This window comes from Cetorhinus maximus, chromosome 28, assembly GCF_964194155.1.
Source record: "Cetorhinus maximus chromosome 28, sCetMax3.hap1.1, whole genome shotgun sequence".
In the NCBI taxonomy this organism is placed as follows: Eukaryota; Metazoa; Chordata; class Chondrichthyes; order Lamniformes; family Cetorhinidae; genus Cetorhinus; species Cetorhinus maximus.
Window position 1 is genome coordinate 25938568 of NC_135906.1, and position 24752 is coordinate 25963319.

Consider the following 24752-nt stretch of genomic DNA (forward strand, 5'->3'; position numbering starts at 1 on the left):
GAGTAAGAGAGTGAACAACTGCCCCTCCCTCCGCCCCCACCCCCAAAAATAAGTAACTGACCATGACATTTACAAGTAGCTAATTGCCCTATGTTAGTCCATAGGAGTTCACAGGTCGCTACTGTTACCTGCATCCCCCACTGAACTCAATGTCCCAGGTGGGAGAATGCCTCGGTGCCCTTAAAGGGACAGGCCAGGTTAGAAACAGTTATATAATAAGTACCTTTAGCATATCAAAATGTCCCCGGGTACTTCACAGGAGCATAAGCAGACTAAACGGTGACAGAAGCCACCTAGGGAGATGTGAGTACAGGTGACCAAGGAGAGATTCAAGGTGAGAATTCCAGAGCTTAAAGGAACATCACACCCCAAGCTCCAGTCTGACCAATGTGAAACACGGACTATTCGTGAGAATGGCTCCAGGGGTGAGGAACTGGAGAGGTTAGGGCTGTTTTCCTTGGCGAAGAGAAGGCTGGGAGGAGATTTGATGGAGGTGTTCAAAATCATGAGGGGTCTGGACAGAGTGGATGGGGAGAAACTGTTCCCAGTCGTGAGAGGATTGGGAACGAGGGGGCACAGATTGAAAGTAACTGGCAAAAGAAGAAAGGGCAACATGAGGAAGAATGTTTTAAGGCAGCGAGGGGGTTAAGGCCTGGAACGCGCTGCCTGAGAGTGTGGCGGGGGCAGGTTCAATCCAGGCTTTCAAGAGGGAAATTAGACTGTTACCTGCAAAGGAAGAATGTGCAGGGGTTAGGGGGAGAAGGGAGGGGATAGGCGCTAGGTAAATTGCTCATTGGGAGAGCCGGTGGGGACACGATGGGCCGAATGCCATTCTGAGACAGGGCCACAAGATTAAATGACCCCTTAATTCATCCACAATGGATACAATTCACATGATAGTTTCTAAATGACCTGTCACTAAAATGCCTAAACCATGTGAAATGTGTTTGTTGGGGGAAATCCTTTGTAAAAGCTCCTGTTGGCGAGTAACTAATGCGAAGGGACGAGCGGAGGGTTGAAGCGGGAATAGGGAGATTGGAATTGCAACAATTGTAGCCACAGTTTGCAACATTGTGTCAAAGGGGCGATACATCCCGTAAAATCCGTAAAATCCCCGCAAAATCCCGTAAAACCCCCGCAAAATCCCGTAAAACCCCGCAAAACCCCCGAAAAATCCCGTAAAACCCCGCAAAATCCCGTAAAACCCCGCAAAATCCCGTAAAACCCCGCAAAATACCGTAAAACCCCGCAAAATCCCATAAAACCCTGCAAAACCCCGTAAAACCCCGCAAAATACCGTAAAACCCCGCAAAATCCCGTAAAACCCCCGCAAAATCCCGTAAAACCCCGCAAAATCCCGTAAAACCCTCGCAAAATACCGTAAAACCCCCGCAAAATCCCGTAAAACCCCGCAAAATCCCGTAAAACCCCCGCTAGGAGCAGGAGCGGCGCCCGTGGCCCCGCAGCCGGTACAGCCCATGTGGCCGGGGTGAGGTGCTGCTCCCGGACCCAGCGCAGCGCAGCCCGGACCCGGACCCGGACCCAGCGCCCCGGCCCCGGGACTATGAGCCTGGAAGCGGTCCGGTACCGCAGGGGCCGGCTGCAGATCCTCAACCAGCTGCTGCTGCCGGAGCGGAGCGAGTATGAGGAGATCGGCGGGGTGCGGGCCGGCTGGCGGGCTATCCGGGACATGAAGGTGAGGGTCAGACACATCCAGCGTCCCGGGGCCTTTACAATTCATACAGAGCACAGAGGGAGAGAGAGAGAGAGTGTGGCTGGGTATAGAGGGAGAGAGAGAGTGTGTGGCTGGGTACAGAGAGAGAGAGTGTGGCTGGGTACAGAGAGAGAGAGAGTGTGTGTGGGTACAGAGAGAGAGAGAGTGTGTGTGGGTACAGAGAGAGAGAGAGAGTGTGGCTGGGTACAGAGAGAGAGAGAGTGTGTGGGTACAGAGAGAGAGAGTGTGTGGGCACAGAGAGAGAGAGAGAGTGTGTGTGGGTACAGAGAGAGAGAGAGAGTGTGGCTGGGTACAGAGAGAGAGAGAGTGTGTGGGTACAGAGAGAGAGAGTGTGTGGGCACAGAGAGAGAGAGAGAGTGTGTGTGGGTACAGAGAGAGAGAGAGAGTGTGTGGGTACAGAGAGAGAGAGAGTGTGGCTGGGTACAGAGAGAGAGAGTGTGTGTGGGTACAGAGAGAGAGAGAGTGGCTGGGTACAGAGAGAGAGAGTGTGTGGGTACAGAGAGAGAGAGTGTGTGGGCACAGAGAGAGAGAGAGAGTGTGTGTGGGTACAGAGAGAGAGAGAGAGTGTGGCTGGGTACAGAGAGAGAGAGAGTGTGTGGGTACAGAGAGAGAGAGTGTGTGGGCACAGAGAGAGAGAGAGAGTGTGTGTGGGTACAGAGAGAGAGAGAGTGTGTGGGTACAGAGAGAGAGAGAGTGTGGCTGGGTACAGAGAGAGAGAGTGTGTGTGGGTACAGAGAGAGAGAGAGTGGCTGGGTACAGAGAGAGAGAGTGTGTGGGTACAGAGAGAGAGAGAGTGTGGCTGGGTACAGAGAGAGAGAGAGTGTGGCTGGGTACAGAGAGAGAGAGAGTGTGTGTGGGTACAGAGAGAGAGAGTGTGGCTGGGTACAGAGAGAGAGAGTGTGGCTGGGTACAGAGAGAGACAGAGTGTGGCTGGGTACAGAGAGAGACAGAGTGTGGCTGGGTACAGAGAGAGAGAGTGAGTGTGGGTACAGAGAGAGAGAGTGTGTGTGGGCACAGAGGGAGAGAGAGAGAGTGGCTGGGTACAGAGAGAGAGAGAGTGTGGCTGGGTACAGAGAGAGAGAGTGTGTGTGGGTACAGAGAGAGAGAGAGTGTGTGGGTACAGAGAGAGAGAGAGTGTGGCTGGGTACAGAGAGAGAGTGTGTGGGTACAGAGAGAGAGAGTGTGGCTGGGTACAGAGAGAGAGTGTGTGGGTACAGAGAGAGAGAGTGTGTGGCTGGGTACAGAGAGAGAGAGAGTGTGTGTGGGTACAGAGAGAGAGAGAGTGTGTGGGTACAGAGAGAGAGAGTGTGGCTGGGTACAGAGAGAGAGAGAGAGTGTGGCTGGGTACAGAGAGAGAGAGTGTGTGTGGGTACAGAGAGAGAGAGTGTGGCTGGGTACAGAGAGAGAGAGAGTGTGGCTGGGTACAGAGAGAGAGAGAGAGTGTGTGTGGGTACAGAGAGAGAGAGAGTGTGGCTGGGTACAGAAAGAGAGAGAGTGTGGCTGGGTACAGAGAGAGAGAGAGTGTGTGTGGGTACAGAGAGAGAGAGTGTGTGTGGGTACAGAGAGAGAGAGAGTGTGGCTGGGTACAGAGAGAGAGAGAGTGTGTGGGTACAGAGAGAGAGAGAGTGTGGCTGGGTACAGAGAGAGAGAGAGTGTGGGTACAGAGAGAGAGAGAGAGTGTGGCTGGGTACAGAGAGAGAGAGTGTGGCTGGGTACAGAGAGAGAGAGAGTGTGGCTGGGTACAGAGAGAGAGAGAGTGTGGCTGGGTACAGAGAGAGAGAGAGTGTGGCTGGGTACAGAGAGAGAGAGAGTGTGGCTGGGTACAGAGAGAGAGAGAGTGTGGCTGGGTACAGAGAGAGAGAGAGTGTGGCTGGGTACAGAGAGAGAGAGAGTGTGTGGGTACAGAGGGAGAGAGAGAGAGTGTGTGGGTACAGAGAGAGAGAGAGTGTGGCTGGGTACAGAGAGAGAGAGAGTGTGTGGGTACAGAGGGAGAGAGAGAGAGTGTGTGGGTACAGAGAGAGAGAGTGTGGCTGGGTACAGAGAGAGAGAGAGTGTGGCTGGGTACAGAGAGAGAGAGTGTGGCTGGGTACAGAGAGAGAGTGTGGCTGGGTACAGAGAGAGAGAGAGTGTGTGTGGGTACAGAGAGAGAGAGAGTGTGTGGGTACAGAGAGAGAGAGAGAGTGTGTGGGTACAGAGAGAGAGAGAGTGTGTGGGTACAGAGAGAGAGAGAGTGTGGCTGGGTACAGAGAGAGAGAGAGTGTGTGGGTACAGAGGGAGAGAGAGAGAGTGTGTGGGTACAGAGAGAGAGAGTGTGGCTGGGTACAGAGAGAGAGAGAGTGTGGCTGGGTACAGAGAGAGAGAGTGTGGCTGGGTACAGAGAGAGAGTGTGGCTGGGTACAGAGAGAGAGAGAGTGTGTGTGGGTACAGAGAGAGAGAGAGTGTGTGGGTACAGAGAGAGAGAGAGTGTGTGGGTACAGAGAGAGGGAGAGTGTGTGGGTACAGAGAGAGAGAGTGTGGCTGGGTACAGAGAGAGAGAGAGAGAGAGTGTGGCTGGGTACAGAGAGAGAGAGAGAGAGTGTGGCTGGGTACAGAGAGAGAGAGAGTGTGTGGGTACAGAGAGAGAGAGTGTGGCTGGGTACAGAGAGAGAGAGAGTGTGGCTGGGTACAGAGAGAGAGAGTGTGGCTGGGTACAGAGAGAGAGAGAGAGTGTGGCTGGGTACAGAGAGAGAGAGAGTGGCTGGGTACAGAGAGAGAGAGTGTGTGTGGGTACAGAGAGAGAGAGTGTGTGTGGGTACAGAGAGAGAGAGTGTGTGTGGGTACAGAGAGAGAGAGTGTGTGTGGGTACAGAGAGAGAGAGAGTGTGGCTGGGTACAGAGAGAGAGAGAGAGTGTGGCTGGGTACAGAGAGAGGAGAGTGTGGGTACAGAGAGAGAGAGAGTGTGGCTGGGTACAGAGAGAGAGAGAGTGTGGCTGGGTACAGAGAGAGAGAGAGAGTGTGGCTGGGTACAGAGAGAGAGAGAGTGTGGCTGGGTACAGAGAGAGAGAGTGTGTGGCTGGGTACAGAGAGAGAGAGAGTGTGTGGGTACAGAGGGAGAGAGAGAGAGTGTGGCTGGGTACAGAGAGAGAGAGTGTGGCTGGGTACAGAGAGAGAGAGAGTGTGGCTGGGTACAGAGAGAGAGAGAGTGTGGCTGGGTACAGAGAGAGAGAGTGTGGCTGGGTACAGAGAGAGAGAGAGTGTGGCTGGGTACAGAGAGAGAGAGAGTGTGTGTGGGTACAGAGAGAGAGAGAGTGTGGCTGGGTACAGAGAGAGAGAGAGAGTGTGTGGGTACAGAGAGAGAGAGTGTGGCTGGGTACAGAGAGAGAGAGAGAGAGAGAGTGTGGCTGGGTACAGAGAGAGAGAGAGTGTGTGGGTACAGAGAGAGAGAGGGTGGCTGGGTACAGAGAGAGAGAGAGTGTGGCTGGGTACAGAGAGAGAGAGTGTGGCTGGGTACAGAGAGAGAGAGAGTGTGGCTGGGTACAGAGAGAGAGAGTGTGGCTGGGTACAGAGAGAGAGAGAGAGAGTGGCTGGGTACAGAGAGAGAGAGAGTGGCTGGGTACAGAGAGACAGAGTGTGGCTGGGTACAGAGAGAGAGAGAGTGTGTGGGTACAGAGAGAGAGTGTGGCTGGGTACAGAGAGAGAGAGAGTGTGGCTGGGTACAGAGAGAGAGAGAGTGTGGCTGGGTACAGAGAGAGAGAGTGTGGCTGGGTACGGAGAGAGAGAGTGTGGCTGGGTACAGAGAGAGAGAGTGTGGCTGGGTACAGAGAGAGAGAGTGTGGCTGGGTACAGAGAGAGAGAGTGTGGCTGGGTACAGAGAGAGAGAGTGTGGCTGGGTACAGAGAGAGAGAGTGTGGCTGGGTACAGAGAGAGAGAGAGAGAGTGTGGCTGGGTACAGAGAGAGAGAGAGAGAGAGTGTGGCTGGGTACAGAGAGAGAGAGAGTGGCTGGGTACAGAGAGAGAGAGAGTGGCTGGGTACAGAGAGAGAGAGTGTGGCTGGGTACAGAGAGAGAGAGAGTGTGGCTGGGTACAGAGAGAGAGAGTGTGGCTGGGTATAGAGAGAGAGAGAGAGAGTGTGTGTGGGTACAGAGAGAGAGAGAGAGTGTGTGTGGGTACAGAGAGAGAGAGAGAGTGTGGCTGGGTACAGAGAGAGAGAGAGTGTGGCTGGGTACAGAGAGAGAGAGAGTGTGTGTGGGTACAGAGAGAGAGAGAGAGTGTGTGTGGGTACAGAGAGAGAGAGAGAGAGTGTGTGTGGGTACAGAGAGAGAGTGAGTGTGGCTGGGTACAGAGAGAGAGAGAGAAAGAGAGAGTGTGGCTGGGTACAGAGAGAGAGAGAGAGAGAGTGTGGCTGGGTACAGAGAGAGAGAGAGTGTGGGTACAGAGAGACAAAGAGAGAGCGTGAGTGGGTGTAGAGGGATAGAGAGAGCGTGAGTGAGTACAGAGGGAGAGGGAGAGAGAGTGTGAGTGGGTGCGGAAGGATAGAGAGAGAACATGACTAGGTACAGAGACAGAGAAAGCGTGACTGGGTAGAGAGAGAGTGTGACTGGGTGGAGAGGGGTAGAGGGAGCATGAGCGGGTGCGGAGGGGTAGAGAGGGAGCGTGAGCAGGTGCGGAGGGATAGAGAGGGAGCGGGTGCGGAGGGATAGAGAGGGAGCGTGAGCAGGTGCGGAGGGATAGAGAGGGAGCGGGTGCGGAGGGGTAGAGAGGGAGCGTGAGCGGGTGCGGAGGGATAGAGAGGGAGCGTGAGCGGAGGGGTAGAGAGGGAGCGGGTGCGGAGGGGTAGAGAGGGAGCGTGAGCGGGTGCGGAGGGGTAGAGAGGGATCATGAGCGGAGGGGTAAAGAGGGAGCGTGAGCAGGTGCGGAGGGGTAGAGAGGGAGCGGGTGCGGAGGGGTAGAGAGGGAGCATGAGCAGGTGCGGAGGGATAGAGAGGGAGCGGGTGCGGAGGGGTAGAGAGGGAGCGTGAGCGGGTGCGGAGGGATAGAGAGGGAGCGGGTGCAGAGGGATAGAGAGGGAGCGTGAGCGGGTGCGGAGGGGTAGAGAGGGAGTGGGTGCGGAGGGGTAGAGAGGGAGCGTGAGCAGGTGCGGAGGGGTAGAGAGGGAGCGGGTGCGGAGGGGTAGAGAGGGAGCGTGAGCGGGTGCGGAGGGATAGAGATGGAGCGGGTGCGGAGGGGTAGAGAGGGAGCGTGAGCGGGTGCGGAGGGGTAGAGAGGGAGCATGAGCAGGTGCGGAGGGGTAGAGAGGGAGCGGGTGCGGAGGGGTAGAGAGGGAGCGTGAGCAGGTGCGGAGGGATAGAGAGGGAGTGGGTGCCGAGGGGTAGAGAGGGAGCGGGTGCGGAGGGATAGAGAGGGAGCGGGTGCGGAGGGGTAGAGAGGGAGCGGGTGCGGAGGGGTAGAGAGGGAGCGGGTGCGGAGGGGTAGAGAGGGAGCGGGTGCGGAGGGGTAGAGAGGGAGCGTGAGCAGGTGCGGAGGGATAGAGAGGGAGCGGGTGCCGAGGGGTAGAGAGGGAGCGGGTGCCGAGGGGTAGAGAGGGAGCGGGTGCCGAGGGGTAGAGAGGGAGCGGGTGCCGAGGGGTAGAGAGGGAACGTGAGCGGGTGCGGAAGGGTAGAGAGGGAGCGGGTGCGGAGGGATAGAGAGGGAGCGGGTGCGGAGGGGTAGAGAGAGAGCGCGACTGGGTGAATATAGAGGGGGGAAATGGAGTTAAAATTCTGCCTTTTGTCTGCTACTTACTGCCCTTCAACACTGTTTTTAAAACCCTACTTGTCTTCAGACTCGCTGGTACCTAGCTCTGTAACCTCCAGCTCTATACCTGTACCTGAACTATCTGCTGTTCAATCTCTGACCTACTCTGCACCTCCCCTCCCTCCAGCCCAGTGTCAATGGAAAGCCTTCAGCCCCCGGTCCCACTTTCCCTGAACCCTTGCATCTCCAAGCACCCCCCACCCCCTGTCCCTGCTCCGTAACTCTCCATTTTTGGCAGTGCCTCTGGGTCCCATCCCCCTGCAGCCTGGGTTCGTGAAGGATCTTGTAGTGAAGGTGTTGCCCCTAACCCCGTGTTTTGCCCTGGCAGGTCAGAGGGGCCCCTGCGATCGCCATTGTCGGGTGCCTGAGTCTTGCTGTGGAGCTCCATCGGAGGAAGGAGGGCGACAAGGAGGAGTTGGCGACCTTTGCCCTGGAGTCACTGGACTACCTCGTGACCTCCAGGCCCACGGCAGTCAATATGGCGCGTGCGGCGAGGGAACTGTCTGACTTTGTGACGGGTGAGGTCAAACAGCCGGACTCCACTGCTGAGAGCTTCAAGGAAAAGTGAGTGAAGGCCGCAGATGAATTATTTACCTCCCCCCGGGTTCCGTTTAATTCCCTGTGGCAGCCGTCCCCAGGGCCAGTTTGGGTGATGCCTCTCCTGCTATTGTGGAGTGAGGTGGTTTTGTAGTGGGAATTTTAGTTCAAACGTTCATCATGCTGTGTTCCAGCTCCACTCTGGGACCTGGCGACGACTGAGATTTGTACCTTTGTGACTGGCGGTGTCCTGTGTGATCAAAGGTGATAATGTGACGTGAGGTTAAGTTCTTGTCTTCTTTCCGGGTCCTTCAATGGCTTCGCCCCTCCCTATCTCTTTATCCATTCATGTGTGCCCTGTCCAGTGGCAGGAGTTTGGCCCATTGAGCCTGTTCCGCCTATCAATACGATCGTGGCTGATCCTGGGCTTCAACTCCACTCTCCTGCCCGCTCCCCATTTCCCATTATTCCCTGAGAGACCATAAACCTGTCTATCCCAGCCTTAAATGTATTCAATGATGGGAGCATCCACAATCCTCTGGGGCAGAGAATTCCGAAGATTCACAACCCTTTGAGTGAACTAATTTCTCCTAATCTCAGTCCTAAATGATCCCCTTATCCTGAGACAGTGCCCCCGAGTTTTAGATTCCCCGACCAGCGAAACAATCTCTCAGCGTCCATCCTATCAAGGCCCCGCAGAATTTTGTAGGTGTCAATGAGATCACCTCTCATTCTACTAAACTCCAGAGAATATAGACCCAATTTACTCAGCCTCTCATCACAGGATAACTCCCTCACTCCAGGGACCAGTTTAGTGAACCTTTGCTGTTTCACCTCCTATGCAAATGTATCTTTTCTTAAATGTGGAAAGACCAGAACTGCACACAGTGCTCCAGATGTGGTCTCACCAAAACCCTGTACAACTGTAGCAAGACTTAATTATTCTTGTACCCCAATCCCCTTGCAATAGAGGCCAACATGCCATTTGCCTTCCTAATTGCTTGCTGTACCTGTATACTAACTTTTTGTGTTCCTAGTGCCAGCACACCCAAGTCTCTTTGAACATCCACACTTACAAGTTTCTCACCTTTTAAAAAATATTCTGCTTTTCTATTCCTCCAACCAAAGTGAATAACTTGGCACTTCCCGACATTGTAATCCACAATGTTGCCTGCTCACCTAACCTGTCGCTATCTCTTTGAAGCCTCTCTGTGTCCTCCTCACAGCTCACCTTCCCACTTAGTTTTGTATCATCAGCAAACTTTGATACATTACTCTCTTTCTCTTCGTCTAAATCATTAATATAGATTGTCCAGATCACCTAGACTCTAAGCACTGGAATTCTTTCCCCGAATCCTCTCCAACTCTCTACATCTCTCTCCTACTTTAAGACACTCCTTAAAACCTACTTCTTCATCCGCTAAGGTAATATCTTGTTGTGTGACTTGGTCTCGAACCTTGTTTGATAACCTTCCTGTGAAGTGCCGTCAGACATTTTACTGTGTGAATACAAGTTGTTATTGTCGGCATGTTCAGGCGGACATGAAATGTCTACACTATTCAAAAAAGAGCAGGGAGTTCTCCTGTTGGCCTGGCCAACATTCCTTCCTCAAGCTAAAAATTTTTTGGGGGGAGGAAAGAAACCAGACTAACCGGTTAGGCCTCTGTCACTTAACGTCGTTACTAGATGAATCTCATCCCGTCAGTCTGGGTCGGGAGTCTGGGTGGAAGAATTACATTTGTTGACTTTATTCAGCAGCTAATCCTGATCAAAGCTTTTTCTTCCCCTGCACCTCCCCCCACCACCAAAGCCTGATTTCCAGAATCGAGGGCATGCTGGAGAAGGACATTCGCGACAACAAGAGTATTGGAAACCATGGTGCCAAACATATTCTCTCCAGGGCAAAAACAGACAAAGTAATAATCCTCACGCATTGTAACACTGGCTCCTTTGCAACTGCAGGATATGGAACGGCTTTGGGTAAGGGCCACGTTAATTTGTGAACTCCTCACTGCCAATTGGAGGTGGGCCTTTTGTTTTCTCTCTGCCGCTGTCGTCTCAAATTTCTCTTCTGTGTCTCATCCCTCCCTATCTTCCCGGCCCAGTAACCTCCCGAGATTTCTGCACACCAGCAACTCTGGCCCCTGCGCATCCCTTGATTTCACTCCTGTCGATTGATGACTCTGCCTTCAACTCACTAGATCCCTAAAAAAAAACAGAAGCAGGGGTAGGGTCCCTGCAGCCTGGTCCGCCATTCATTAAACACACCCACTTCAACTCCATTTTTCTGCCCTCTGCTAATGTCCCTAAGCTCTGGAATCCCCTCGCTTAAACCTCTCCGCCTCCCCGCCCCACCTCATCTGCTTTGAGATGCTGCTTGAAACCTGCCCAAGTCCTAATATCTCCTTCTGTGGCTTGATGCCAAATTTGGTCTGCCAACGTAAGGCAAGTTGGGATGTGGAAGTCGCTATACGAATGCAAGTTATTTTTTTCTCCCGTGACTTTTTGTTCATTTCTCGCTGCCCTCAGGTGTGATACGATCACTGTGGTCCATGGGTCGCCTGGAACACGTTTACTGCACGGAGACCCGGCCGTACAACCAGGGGGCGAGGCTCACTGCCTATGAGCTGGTGCACGAGAAAATCCCCGCCACCCTCATCGCTGACAGCACGGTGTCCGTGGCGATGAAGGAGAAGGGGATATCAGGTAACCTTTCAAACTGCGCGCAACCTCCCGGCCAGCCGGCAGGGGGGAGGAATCGCCTTGGCAGAAGACGCCATGCAGCTGGCACCAGCGTTAAGCTGCCGGGCCTCGCGGTGACCTTTCCCCTCCCTCTCGCCTCCCTGGTGGATTCTGGCCTCCGGATGGTGGTTAGGAACAGTTTGGTGATGTAACCGGTTTGAAAAGAAAATAGACTCTCCGGGTTACCCACTTTTTAGTTGATATCCCCTGCGCCCTTCCGGGAATCCCAACTGAAGTGTTTTTCTCTTGACGTTTAGCCGGGTGCTTATTCTGCCACCCCCACCACCACCCCCACCCCCACCCCAAGCGGTTCAGAATCATCAGCTCCGCTTAGAAAAAAAAATCAAGTCTCAGCTGAACTTGGTGCAATCATCTTGACCGTTGTTCGGCTGCCAAGCGGCTTGTGTGAGGGAGAAGCTAAACCACTCGATTCAGATACAAAGGTGCTGTGCAGTGTGTTCAGATAATTGGGTGGTGGGGGGTGGCAGGGGGCTGGGTTGGCAGGGGGGGTGGCAGGTGGAGTGGGGGTGGGGGCTGGGTTGGCAGGGGGGTGGCAGGTGGAGTGGGGGTGAGGGGGTGGCAGGTGGAGTGGGGATGAGAGGTTGGCAGGGGGTGAGGGGTGGGTTGGCTGGGGGTGGCAGGGGAGTGGGGGGTGGCAGGGGAGTGGGGGTTTGGCAGGGGGGGTGGGGTGGTGTTAAGGTGGGCTTGCAAATTTAACCTGGTGTAAAACTGACCGGATGGTGTGGGACGCTGGGTTTACACAGGGTCTGATATTGACTCCATCTGGGAGTAAAATTGGGCGGGTACACACTCCACCCTGACCTACCTGTTTCCCTGACCAGCAGCCCAGTTTAAACTTGCCACCTGTATGTGCAAGGGTCTGATGGGCAGCTTGGCGCTGGTGTCGTTCTGAGCTGCCGGCTTGGCCTAACTCATTCCCCTTTGGTGTGCAGCGGTTGTGGTGGGAGCGGACCGCATCGTGGCCAACGGAGACACGGCCAATAAGATCGGGACCTACCAGCTGGCCATTGCGGCCCATCACCACGGCATCCCTTTCTATGTGGCAGCCCCGAGTACATCGTGTGACTTTACCCTGGAAAGCGGGGAGCAGATCGCCATCGAGGAGAGGCCGGCAGAGGAGCTGACGGACATTAACGGACTCCGCATTGCAGCACCAGGTGAGCGGGGGTTGGGGGTTGTGTGTTCTCGGGCAAGAAAATGGCCCAGCCAGCCACTAAGTTGTATAGGGATGAGCGATAAATGCTGGCCTTGCTAGTGGCGCCCACACCCCATCAATGAAGACTAGTAAAAAAAAAAAAATTAATTGATGGTTTCCTCAGCTGTGGATTCAAGACTCACCAGAGATTTGAGCACTTTGTCTAGGCAGACACTGCAGCGCAGACCACTGCAGCGCAGACACTGCAGCGCAGAAATGAAGGGGTGCTGCACTGTTGTAACTCTTCCGGGTCACAACCAATTAAACTTAAGTTAACAAAATTGGGGATAAAGTAAAAAGCAGCCCCTTAAAGGGAAACTGCAAAAACAAGGACAAAATCTAAAACAAACTTACCAACATTAAATCAAAATGTGGTCAAAGGGGTCTTTAAAGCACCCCAGTCCCTGCGGTGCCCACCAGGCACACAATACCTCAACAGTGTCAGCAGACACCCCGTGCTCCGTCTCCAAGGACATCCGGCCACAAAGCTGTACTGCTGTGGTTGCCCCAGGAGAGAGAATATATTTGCATTTATCATAGCTTGCGCAACCTCAGCATGTCCCAAAGCACTTTACAGACAATTAAGTATTATTGAAGTGTAGACACTGTTGTAATGTAGGTAGCGTGGCAGCCAATTTGTGCACAGCAAGCTCCCACAACAGCAATGCAACAATGACCCAATAGTCTCTTCTAGTTTTGCAGGTTAGATAAATTTTGGGCAGGGAAAGTTCCCCTGCTCCTTTTTTGCATAGTGCCATGGAGTCTTTTACTTCCACCCCACGTCGCAGACATGGTTAATGCCTCATCGAAAAAGACTGTACTTCTGACAGTGCAGCATTCCTTCGGCACTGCACTGAGGTGTCCACCTTGGTATGTGCTTCAAATCTCTGATGGGATTTGAACTCTCGGCCTCCTGTCTGAGGCCAGACTGCTACCAGCTGAGTCAAGGCTGACACTGTGACTCGCAATGCGCGAGAGTGATAGACCTCGGGCAAGGCAAAAGGGTGGGCATGGTATAAAATAAAAGCCACTATAACGCAGAAGGGTTTAACTTCTGTCTTGCAGGTATAAACGTGTGGAATCCCGCATTCGACATCACTCCTCACAGCCTTATCACAGCGGGAATCATCACAGAACTCGGAGTGCATGATCCTCAGGAGCTTGGGAAAGTGCTGATTGATAAAACCTCCTAACCCAAACCAGAACTCAAAACTACATTTGCTGACAACATGCTTCCTCTTTGCACCTTTCTTTCCATCTTGTATCTCCAAACTTTCCTTTTTTTTTGTGTTTCAATTCTGTACAAGATCCAAAGGCCTTGCATATTTTTCCCTGCACTTGAAACCGACATCAATCCCTGCTCTTTACTCCGTCTTTCTTTTATTTCAAAAGCAGAGAATTCCATCCATATTCCCTGCTTTCTAGAATCTTCCACACCAGCCACCCGCACCTGACCACGACCTCGAGATTTACCTCGAGTGATCTCTCCGGTTATTTATTTGTCCATCAATCATTGCTGTCCTACAAGCAGGACTCTGGCCCTTCACCTGGACTGTTGCATTTAAATAAAATGGATTTGGCATCGTCTTGCATGAATCAATGTTTCTGCTCAATTCCACAGTTTTACACCGAATATAGGGCACAGAAAGAGGCCATTCAGCCCAACCAGGCCGTGTCAGCCTTTATCCTCCACTCGAGCCTCCACCCATCTTTCCTCATCTAAATCTATCACCGTAACCCTCCTATTCCCTTCTCCCTCCCTATGGTTGTCTAGCTTCCTCCTAAATGGATCTATACTATTCACTCTCCCCTGTGGTAGCGAGTTCCACATCCTCACCACTCTTTGGGTAAAGAAGTAGTTTCTTCTGCATTCCCTATTGGATTTCTCGGTGACCATCTCATATTGATGGCTGATATATATATATATATGTACGTTGGTGAAACGTTTTGGATGTGATACTCATGGAGCTAATTAAGGCCTAAGGTCTATAGTTGGCCCTGCATTCCGATCTGTTCCGGAATGTTTTAATCCCGGAGAGACAACCCATGGAATAAGGAGAGTCAAATTTGATGGGTTTGCTAATGAATAATTATGGGAGATTGTGGCCAGTTAGCCATTGAATCACAGGATCTTTACAGTGCAGGAGGAGGTCATTCGGCCCATCGAGTCTGCACTGGCTCTTTGAATGGCTCCAGGGATGAGGGAGTTTAGCTACAAGGTTAGGTTGGAAATGCTCCCTGAGGGGAGATTTGATAGAGGTGTCCAAGATTATGACAGGTTTAGATAAGGTAGACTAAAAAAAGCTGCTCCTTATTGGCTGATAGTACAAGGATAAGGGGGACTCAGGTTTTGGGCTAGAGCAATGGGGAGGCGGGTGGGTAAGGGAGAAAGGACGCTGTGAGTGGTAGTGACCTGGAACACTCTGCCTATGAGGGTGGTGGTAACGGACACAGTCAAATGATTTCAAAAGGAAATTGGATGGGCAATTGAGGGAAATCAACTCGCAGGGGCTACATGGATAGAGCGGGGGAATGGGACTGACTGGATTGCTCTAGGAATTTGAGGGGCTGAATGGCCGCCTGTGTGTTTACAGATTTAGGAGGCTTATGTCGGAGCGTCTATACCAAGGGGACAGAACCATAAGATTAGAGCCAGGCCAACCACTGGTGAATTTGAGAAGCAGTTCTTCATACAGAGGGTAGTGGAAATCTGGAACTCTTTACCCCTGCACCCTGCCATGCCAAAAAAAAAAGCTGGATGGAGTGTGGGCTCAATTGAAAATTTCAAAACAAGGGATTGATAGGTTTTCATTAAGTAAAAGTATAAAAGGTTATAGAGCCAAGGTGGGTAGAGGAAGCTTAAGATACAGATTTAATTGAATGGCTGAACAGGCTTGAGGGGCTGAATGGCCTCCTATTTCATGATTATGAAAAGCTATCCAGGATCTTGATCCAAGATTTGGAATGGGAACCTCTACGGCAAAGGAGGGAGTAAAATAGACTGAGACAGTGGCGTGGTGATATTGCCTGTGGCCTGGTAAACCAGAGAGCCAGGGTAATGCAGATGGTGGAATCTGAATTCAATAAAAATCTGGAATTAAAAGTTTAATGTTGACCAATCGTATCGATTATCATAAAAACCCACCTGGGTTCACTAATGCCCTTTAAGGAAGGAAATCTGCCATCCTTCCCGACATGTAACTCCAGACCCACAGCAATGTGGTTGACTCTTAACTGCCCTCTGAACAAGGGCAATTAGGGATGGGCACTAAATGCTGGCCTAGCCAGCGACGCCCACATCCCATGAACAAATTTTAAAAGAAATATGGAATGGGCTGGCGGGAATTGACAGAAACATGTGCCTGGTGCCCTCCGGCAGTGACAAAACACGAGGTGGCCACCCACGCGAATTACCAAGATCCACCTGTGCCCAAGACAGTTTCAATCATCTTTCTTCCCAGGGACTATGCCACACAAGCTGCCAGAGGAAATAGTCACAGCCCCATCACCTGAAATCTTCAAGGCCCATCTTTAGGTTATTTCCAGTTTAATTATCAGGACTATCAACTCAGCAGGTTTAGCTGGTGCTACCTGTAGTATAAGGATCTGGCGCATAAAGGGTTAATGTGGGACTGAGTACAGTACCGCCCACACAGTGATGTAAGAGAACACATGACCTGCACCTCCAGGTCAGTGTAGTGTTGGACAGAGCCGTGTGTAGAAGCAAGCATGGAGACAGCTAGCTTGGACCTTTACTGTACCTATGTATGTAGTTTCTAGTAGTTAATAAATACTGTTGAACTACCCAAGACTACGAATACCTCAGTAAGACTTACCAAATGACACCCAGCACCTTACAACACCACCCATGTAAATGTTGGCGGAATGCAGATATTAGTCTCTGAATCTGTTGCAACTGAAGCAGATGTAGGAGCAGAATCGTTGGCCCCTGAGCCAGCTGTGTTTCTACCTTCTCCTTTGCTGTTTGAATTTTGAAAAGGAGAAATGAGTTGTGCACTGGTCCTTATTGGTAAGTCACAACACCAAAATCTGTCAGTATTAAACACGTAAAATATCTGCAGTTTAATAGTTTATGTGTGACTGGAAGGGCTCCATGGTATGCTCTTAAATGGTGAGTCAGGGCTTCCCTGGAATAAATCATTGCTTTGAATGTGGGGCTTATTGACTGATATCCTAAGCTGCAGCTCTTTACGTAAATGATAGTAGTCCTGTAAATAGCTGATAGGCACTATGCTAAAGGAAAAATGCCACACTTTTTTTCCAACTTTTACAAATAATTAGATTGTGCAGAAAGGGAAAGAACTTCCATAGCAACATTCACAATCTTAGGGCATCCCAGAGCTCTTTACAGCCAATGACGTACTTCTGGAGAGCAGGAAATACAGCAGCCAAATTGTGCACAGCAAGGTCCCACGAACATAAATACAATAATAACGAGGTTATCCATTTAGTGAAGCCAGTTGAGTGATAAATATTGGCCAGGATACAAAGGAAAACTCCCCTGCTCATATTCCAAATAGAGGGATCTTTTACATATATATAAAAGCAAAAAACTGCGGATGCTGGAAATCCAAAACAAAAATAAAAATACCTGGAAAAACTCAGCAGGTCTGGCAGCATCTGCGGAGAGGAGCACAGTTAACGTTTCGAGTCCGTATGACTCTTCAACAGAACTAAGTAAAAATAGAAAAGAGGTGAAATATAAGCTGGTTTAAGGAGGGTGGGACAGGTAGAGCTGGATAGAGGGCCAGTGATGGGTGGAGATAACTGAAAGATGTCACAGACAAAAGGAGAAAGAGGTGTTGAAGGTGGTGATATTATCTAAGGAATGTGCTAATTAAGGGTAGAAAGCAGGACAAGCAAGGTACAGATAGCCCTAATGGGGGTGGGGTGGGGTGGGGGAAGGAATCGAAATAGGCTAAAAGGCAGAGATAAAACAATGGATGCAAATATATTTAAAAATAATGGAAATAGGTGGGATATTGGAAAAAAAAAGATCTTTTACATATGCTTGGTTTAAGGTCTCATCAGAAAGACAGTGCCTCCAACAGTGCAGCACTCCCTCAGTACTGCAGTGAGAGCGAGAGATCTTGTGCTCAAGTCTCTGGAGTCTTGAACCCACACAGAGCCAAGGCTGACACTAAGAGTGGGTTGGTTACTGGACCACTCTCAACATATCAGTACCGAATGGCAGTCAGTGTACGTTGGCAAGAGCCAGAAACAGAAATACCTGGAAAAACTCAGAAGGCCTGGCAGCATCGGCGGAGGAGAGCACAGTTGATGTTTCGAGTCCTCATGACCCTTCAACAGAACTGAAGGGTCATGAGGACTCGAAACGTCAACTGTGCTCTCCTCCGCCGATGCTGCCAGACCTGCCGAGTTTTTCCAGGTATTTCTGTTTCTGTTTTTGTTTTGGATTTCCAGCATCCGCAGTTTTTTGCTTTTGTCTTTGGCAAGAGCCAGGTTGGTTTAGGGAGAGAATTCTGGTACTTAAGAGTCGCACAGGCAGCTGAAAGGCAGGGCCACCAATGGTTGTGTGATAATGATCAGAGATGCTGAAGAGGCCAGGATTGGGGAAGGGCAGGAATCTGGGAGGGTTGTGGAGGGAATTGGAAACAAGGGTTGAGGAACAGGCTTTTATTTTCAGTGTGAGGTGTTTCGTGCTTTGGGATCATACAGTCCAGAAGAGGGCACCTAAAACCACTTGAGTTATATTTTTGCCCTCGTACTCAGTATATCCTCTCCACCCCATTCCTTGTCAATTACTCAATTAAAGGAATGTCCATTGCACCCCCCCCCCCCCCTCTATCCCACAATGTCCTTCTTATTGCCCCATATTATCCCACAATTCCCCATTCCATTGCCACTCTGACCCACAATGCCCCTATCTATCCCATCATGCCCCTCTCCCCTGCCCCTCTATCCCACAATGCACCTCTCTCCAGCCCCTCACTATCCCATACTGCCCCTATCTATCCCACAATGCCCCTCCATATCCCATAATGCCCTTCTCCACGGTACCTCAGTATCCCATAATTCCCCTCCCTATCCCACAATGCCCCGTTCCCCCGCCCCTCGCTATCCCATAACGCCCTTCCTTACAGCCCCTCACTATCCCATAATGCCCCTCCATGTCCCACAATGCCTCTCTCCCCTGCCCCTCACTATCCCAGAATGCCACGCTAACAATGGCGCAGGGCCGTTTCAAACTGGCGGCGGCGCCGCCGCGGGGGAAGAAGTCTCAGAAGCAGAGCCGGGGTGGAGGCTGCAGGGGGCCCAGGAAGGGAGGTGAGGAGGGGGAAGGCGAGAGGGGGAGACGGGGTTAGTTCCTCACGGGCGGCGGCGGCCGGCTGGCTGGCGGGGAGGCTCGGTCTCGGTGAAGCCGCGGGGTTTCCGGAAGCCGCCCTGCAGGGGCAGAGGAGGTGGGGGGGTCACCGGGTCAGGGGTCAAGGGTCAAACCCAGAGCAGAACCTTGACACATTCCATTCTGCTCTTGGTGATTTGGGGGAAATAATTCCAATTGAAACAGCTCATTGTTGTTTGAGGAAGCTGATTACTGCCTGACTGAGGAGGGAGACAGTCACACAAGGAACAATTAGCAATGAGTTTGAAGGCTCTGCAATTTGGATAATTTTGTGTAACCACCTGAACAAATTAAACTTTCCATGGGATTTGTAGGTTTTTTTGTTTTCTCGCCTTCAAGTTGCACCTGTCCCATCCCAATCCCCCACTGTTAATCCTGGAGTGGCTCAGAGTGACCCCTCCTTGAGTGAAGAGACCCTCTGCAGCTGTCAGGAACACGCATCGGGAATCGATCCTGAGCAGCCTGTGATTCTCTCCCACAAAACAAATTCCTCGTGAAGGCAAGAATTTGAATTTCCCGTGGCCTGGAGAAATCTCGAAGCACTTGGCAGCCAGCACGGTACTTTTGAAATGTCCTCCTTACTGGTCAGGCAGCCAGCTTGCACACACAGCCCCATAAACAGTGATGAAAGTAATAATCACTGTTTTTAGTGACTAAAATAAAAACAAAATACTGCAGATGCTGGAAACCTGAAATAAAAACAGAAAAATGCTGGAAAAACTCAGCAGGTCTGGCAGCATCTGTGTAGCGAGAAACAGAATTAACGTTTCGAGTCCGTATGACTCTTTTTCGTGATGTCGGTTGAAGTTTCCATTATCAGGACTGCATTCTGAGCAAGTCATGCTTCGTTTAGCTAGTGCTACCCATATAAATGTTGACAGAATACCTGTGATGTTGACACAACTAAGAGCAGAAGGATGAATGTTGACCAGGACTCTGGGTGGATCTCTCCCTTCGTGTGGTATGTTTTATATCAGCCTGAGTAGGAGAACAGGGCCTCAGTTTGACATCTCATCTAAAAGACTGCACTTGCCAAGGTTCCTTAGCACCTTCTAAACCCACGACCATTACCATTTAGAAGGACAAGGGCAGCAGATAGATGGGAACACCACCACCTGCAAGTTCCCCTCCAAGCCACTCACCATCCTGATTTGGAAATATATCGCCGTTCCTTCACTGTCGCTGGGTCAAAATCCTGGAACTCTCTCCCTAACAGCACTGTGGGTGTACCAACACCACATGGACTGCAGCCATTCAAGAAGGAGCTCACCACCACCTTCTCAGGGGCAAGTAGGGATGGGTAATAAATGCTGGTTTAGCCATTAATGCCCACATCCGAAGAAAGTTTAAAAAATGCAGCACTCCTTCAGCTGAAGCATGGACTTGTGTCTGGAATGGAATTTGAATTCATGACTGACTCTGTGAGGCCAGAGTACAGCCACTAAGTTGAGGCTGACCAGGAATCTCCCCCCCCGCTCTTACCACCTGCCGTGTGTGTTGGAAAGATCTGCAAGTTGATACTCAACCTGTTTGGCTGCATTATGACTGCACCTTCCTTCGCCAGCAAGCTCTGGAGTGGGACTCAAACCCGGAGCTACTGGCTTAGAGACCAGGAACACTACCCACTGCGCCACAAGAGCTCGCAACAGGAGTGCAGATGTGTAAAATCCCTGTATTAGCCAAATCCTCTGTGCTAAATGTTTGGTTTAACTGAATGTAATATGTCACATACAAAACTGATCCACTGAACTGATATTTCTCTTGATTAATAATGGTTTCTTCCCCCACATTAGGGAGAATAATTGCTCCAAAAAAGACTCAAGTAGTTCAACAGCAGAAACTGAAGAAGGTATTCCTTTTGAAACATCTAAGTATTTTTGAATTTCTCGAGCTAGTTCTTTTTTGGGGTGGGGAGAGATCCCAGAGAGCAGTGGGAAGATTTGTCATGAAAGGTGGTCAACTGTCAGTCTCTGTCCCCGAGACTAAGCAACAATCTAAGATAGATAATTGGTTTATTGAAAAATCAGCATGGCGGCATAACCTTGCAAATATAACGAGCAATCATAATTCATAATGGTCATGGACGATCATTAAAATAAAAGTAAAGTATAAAATAATAAAAGGAGTATGAACATTTCAGTGTATAAATTGCAAAATACAGGTCTCCTTAATTTACAGAATAGAAATGAAAGATCGAATTCACCCTGCGCTTTGTATTCAAGTCCACAGATCATATGTTGTCAGGTTGAATTCATTAAATTCTTAATCATTTACATCCTATTGGTGAGTTTTATAGGGTCAATTCGTTCTGTATCCTATTTGTGGAATGGGTGTCTTTTCTCCTTAATTCTATCCCACATTTACTCTCGTGTGGTTGTGGCAAGAGATAATGGCGAATAGGTGGAATTCAACAGTTTTCTAGCAAAGGCTAGACACAGTTTTTCCCACCTTTCAGCAAGGCAACACAGATTCAGCTTGATTGTGACAGTGTCGATTTGGCGCACATTACCTAGAATCAGTGTCAACACTCGTTTCTGAACACTTTCGAGTTCATAAGATCATAAATAGGAGCAGGAGAAGGCCACTCGGCCCATCGAGCCTGCTCAGCCAGATCCGATTGTGGCCTTAACTCCACTTTCCAGTCTGCTCCCCATAACCGTTGACTCCCTTGTCTCTCAAAAACCTGTCTAACGCAGCCTTGAATATATCCAATGACCCAGCCTCCACTGCTCTCTGGGGGAGAGAATTCCAAAGACTAACAACCCTCTGAGAGAAGAAATTCCTCCTCATCTCTGCCTTAAATGGGAGCCGCTTAAAACTTTGCCCCCCTCATTTTAGGTTACTCCGCAAGGGGAAACATCCTACCAGCAACTACCCTGTCAAGCCCCCTCAGAATCTTTTATGTTTTAATAAGATCACCTCTCATTCTTCTAACCTTTCCTCATAAGACAAACCCCATCATCCCAGCAATCACCCAAGTGAACTTTCTCTGAACTGCTTCCAATGCAAGTATATACCTCCTTAAGTAAAGAGACCAAAACTGTACTCGGTACTCCTGCTGCGGTCTTACCGATGCCCTGTTCTTGCACGACTTCCCTACCTCTATATTCCATCTGCCTTGCAGTAAAGGCCAACGTTCCATTTACCTTCCTAACCACTCGCTGTACCTGTATGCCAACATTATTGACTCGTGTTCAAGGACACCCAGACCCCTCTGTACCACAGCATTCTGCAGTCTCTCTCCCTTTAAATAACACTCTGCTTTTCTATTCTTCCTGCCAAACTGGACAGCCTCCCATTTTCCCCATGTTATGCTCCAGCTGCCATATTTTTGCCCACTCACTTAACCTATCTGTATCCCTTTTCAAACTGATGCAGATTCCTTGTGTATTGGAAGAGCATTGACCCCGGTGAGCACAAAGTCAGTGTCTGGTCAGTGTGACCTGTGAGCCCTGATGGAGCTGACCCTGTATTCTGCCTGTGGTACTTTTCGATATTTTGGAGTGCAGAGCACTACATTGTCTTAACAAACTCAAGAACTCTTAAGACTTGCATTTATATAGTGCCTTTCACAACTCCAAGACGCCCAAAAATGCTTTAAAAATCCTTTACAGAGGATGTTTCCCTTGTACTTTTGAATTGCAGTCCTTGTTGTAACATAGGAAACATAGCCTGGACACCTGGATAGAGTTCCCCTGCTCTGCGGAGCAGTGCTGAGGAACATTTAATGTCCACCTGAGAGGTTGGGTGGTTTTAATGCCTCATCTGAAAGACAACACATCTCTCTTTGGCTGGCACGGACACGGTGGGCTGACTGGCCTTTTTTTTGTGCCGTAACTTTTCTACGTTTCTCCCTGACTCCCCCAGCGCAGCACTGGGAGTGTCAGCCCCTAAATTTTGTGTTCAAGCCTCTGGAGTGGGCTTTGAACGCAGAACCGTCAGATGCTAAGGCAGGAGTGCTTCCCGCTGAGCTGATAACTGTGAAAGGTCTGGACAGCCAGCGAACACAGGCAGAAAACTCGAGACAGAGTTTGGTCAAAGAGTTGTGGTTTTAAGCCTCTGAGTGACATCTGGGTTGAAGTCTTGTTAGGTTAGGTTCCTCGCGCTGAAGACCTTGAGCTGAAGATTCGTGCAGAGAAGGGCAGGAGCCTGTTTGCCCTTTCACTGAGCGCCGCTGGCAGGGTATTGATGGCAGCACAGCAGAAGGCCATTCGGCCTATCGAGTCCATGCCAGCTCCCCCGCAGAGCAATCCAAAGTCTCACTCTCCCCCACCCCCCACCCCTCGCGCTCTCTGTAGCCCCCCTGCAGGTTTATTTCCCTCAAGTGCCCATCCAAATTCCTTTTCAAATCATTGACTATCTCCGCTTCCACCACTTTCGTGGGCAGCGAGTTCGGGTCATTACCACTCACTGCATTTAAAAAAAAAAGCTAAAAGCTCTCTCCACACACACCCCCCCCAACCGAGCAAAAATGTTAAAGCTGTGTCGCCTAGTCCTTGTACCATTAGCTAATGGGAACAGTTTTCCTCGTCTACCTTATACAAACCTGTCATAATCTCGTGCATCTCTATTAGAAAGGAGAGGTAAACTGTTCCGCTTCTCAACCTTAGAAAGGCACGAGGCTGCCACGTCAGAGGGCTTCCTCGGTACACCATTGCTGCAGATTCACTGTGTGTTCCTGTTCGACAATGGCCTTAAACTCCGAGTTTTAAGATAGAATATGCTCCACTGCAGTGCTGCGATTCGACCTGCAGAGGTAGGTAGTGAGCAGCACAAATGGCTTGCCGGGGCAGACACTGCAGAGTGAGATTCCTGCCCTTTAGACATTAGATCGATCTTTGTAGCATATGTCTCAAACAGTTCCCGGTCACCTTACTTTTTGTAGTTATCTTTCGACACAACGCAACCCCCCCCCAGGCTGCTACCAGGGCTCAGTCATTTGTATCCTGTTCACACAGAGATTAGAAAAGAAAATGACCCAAATGCCTCTTTTTGACTCCTTCAGTCCTTGTGCGTTTCCTACATTCCAACAACGATTACGTTTCCTAAAAAGAACTTCATTGGCTGTGAAAGCGCTTTGAGAGGTCCTGTGATCGTGCAAAACGCTGTATACGTGCAAGGCTCCCTATTTTGCAGAAGTGAACGACCTCTGACAGGACCATCTCAAAAAGGAAGCTGAGCTGGTGATGGGAGCTTGTGGACACTAACTCCCTCTACAACACAGGCAGCTGCTTCATTGTGCTCCTGATGATCAGGGACGTTGACCATATCTTGTTGAAAAATCTAGTCAAGTTTGTTACCTTTCAATTAATTTCTCGCTTGGGGTGGCCGGGTGTCTGTGATAATCTTTCACTTTACCCACCCACCTGAAACCCACCGAGGAGTGTGTTTGAACAACGCACAGCCAGCTCATCAGTCCTTGTGTTGCCAACCTCTGGTAGTCTTTAGCCTTTAGTGCACATTGCCTGTGGTTGAAGAGGTGTTATGGAGGGAAACTCCTTTCTCTTGAGCAGCGCTTGGAGCTCTGCATGTGTTAAGGTGCGAGCGGGTGCAACCCTGCCAAGGTGTTTGACTGCCTTGTTTTTAAACTTGTTCCGCAGAACCTGGAAGTTGCGATAAGGAACAAGATTGAACACGATGTCACGATGAAAGCCAGCTCCAACATGCCTAAGAAACTGAATATTGTCAAAGCACCACAGAAGAAATGCAAGGTGAACAAATAGTGGACGTTTACAGGTCTGCATAATCCATGCAGATATTGCAGAGGAGGACTACAGTGCAGTCAAAGCTTCTGAAAAGAGACTTCTGTCATACTCTTCTCCCCTAGAAGCATTCTCTTTAATCTATTAAAAAAAGAGGTTGTTTTTGACATTGAGTATTCAGTGTTGCCAAGGTGCTTATTTTTGTGCATAGCTATTAGCAAGCTGCAAGAAAAATCGCGCTTCAGGTGACTTACCTTCTAATGTGGCAGTGTGCAGCTCATTTGACGCTCTGAATTCATTACCTCATTGCCCTCATTCTCACTTTGCACACCTCCAGACTTGATGTTAATGCAACACCGCGCCCTCTGGCCCTATCGACCTCTACCCTCCCCGTCAAGGCCCGCTCACAACAGTTCAGCTCGCGCTGAGGTCTGGTGCCTGTCCATCCCCATCAAAAATCCACCCATGACCTCACTCCTCCGCATCTTTGTGACTTCCTCCAGCCTTCGTCCTATCTCCCACCCTCCGCACTCGCACCATTCGCCCAGCTCGTGGCCTTGCTTTCAGCAATCCGTGTTCCTGAGTACTGCCTCTAATTTCACTGCTGCACCAACTCCGATCAGACACCTAACTGTGAAGGGCTTTGGAGCATTTCTCAGATT

The 24752-nt window shown here is 50.4% G+C and overlaps 2 protein-coding genes across 2 annotated transcripts; both read left to right on the forward strand.

Annotated features, from left to right (window-relative positions):
- The first annotated feature begins 1447 nt into the window (after positions 1 to 1447).
- Positions 1448 to 15237, forward strand: mri1 (methylthioribose-1-phosphate isomerase 1). The gene is made up of 6 exons (XM_078531463.1): positions 1448 to 1696; positions 7836 to 8071; positions 9856 to 10025; positions 10575 to 10751; positions 11741 to 11965; positions 13069 to 15237. The coding sequence occupies exons 1-6, from the start codon at positions 1565 to 1567 to the stop codon at positions 13194 to 13196; spliced, it is 1068 nt and encodes a 355-aa protein (XP_078387589.1). The 5' UTR covers positions 1448 to 1564; the 3' UTR covers positions 13197 to 15237.
- A 2928-nt stretch (positions 15238 to 18165) lies between these two features.
- c28h19orf53 (chromosome 28 C19orf53 homolog) lies at positions 18166 to 24253 on the forward strand. Its single transcript, XM_078531465.1, has 3 exons — positions 18166 to 18312; positions 20182 to 20237; positions 23989 to 24253. The coding sequence occupies exons 1-3, from the start codon at positions 18213 to 18215 to the stop codon at positions 24109 to 24111; spliced, it is 279 nt and encodes a 92-aa protein (XP_078387591.1). The 5' UTR covers positions 18166 to 18212; the 3' UTR covers positions 24112 to 24253.
- Positions 24254 to 24752: the final 499 nt, after the last annotated feature.

What these genes read in the sequence shown, in the direction of transcription:
- mri1 (XM_078531463.1), top strand. Translation starts at nt 1,565, where the DNA reads ATGAGCCTGGAAGCGGTCCGGTACCGCAGGGGCCGGCTGCAGATCCTC. An exon ending in GGGCTATCCGGGACATGAAG is followed by an intron (nt 1,697 to 7,835) that starts GTGAGGGTCAGA and finishes TTGCCCTGGCAG; the next exon opens with GTCAGAGGGGCCCCTGCGAT. An exon ending in GCTGAGAGCTTCAAGGAAAA is followed by an intron (nt 8,072 to 9,855) that starts GTGAGTGAAGGC and finishes CCACCACCAAAG; the next exon opens with CCTGATTTCCAGAATCGAGG.
- c28h19orf53 (XM_078531465.1), top strand. Translation starts at nt 18,213, where the DNA reads ATGGCGCAGGGCCGTTTCAAACTGGCGGCGGCGCCGCCGCGGGGGAAG. An exon ending in CAGGGGGCCCAGGAAGGGAG is followed by an intron (nt 18,313 to 20,181) that starts GTGAGGAGGGGG and finishes CCCCCACATTAG; the next exon opens with GGAGAATAATTGCTCCAAAA. An exon ending in AACAGCAGAAACTGAAGAAG is followed by an intron (nt 20,238 to 23,988) that starts GTATTCCTTTTG and finishes CTTGTTCCGCAG; the next exon opens with AACCTGGAAGTTGCGATAAG.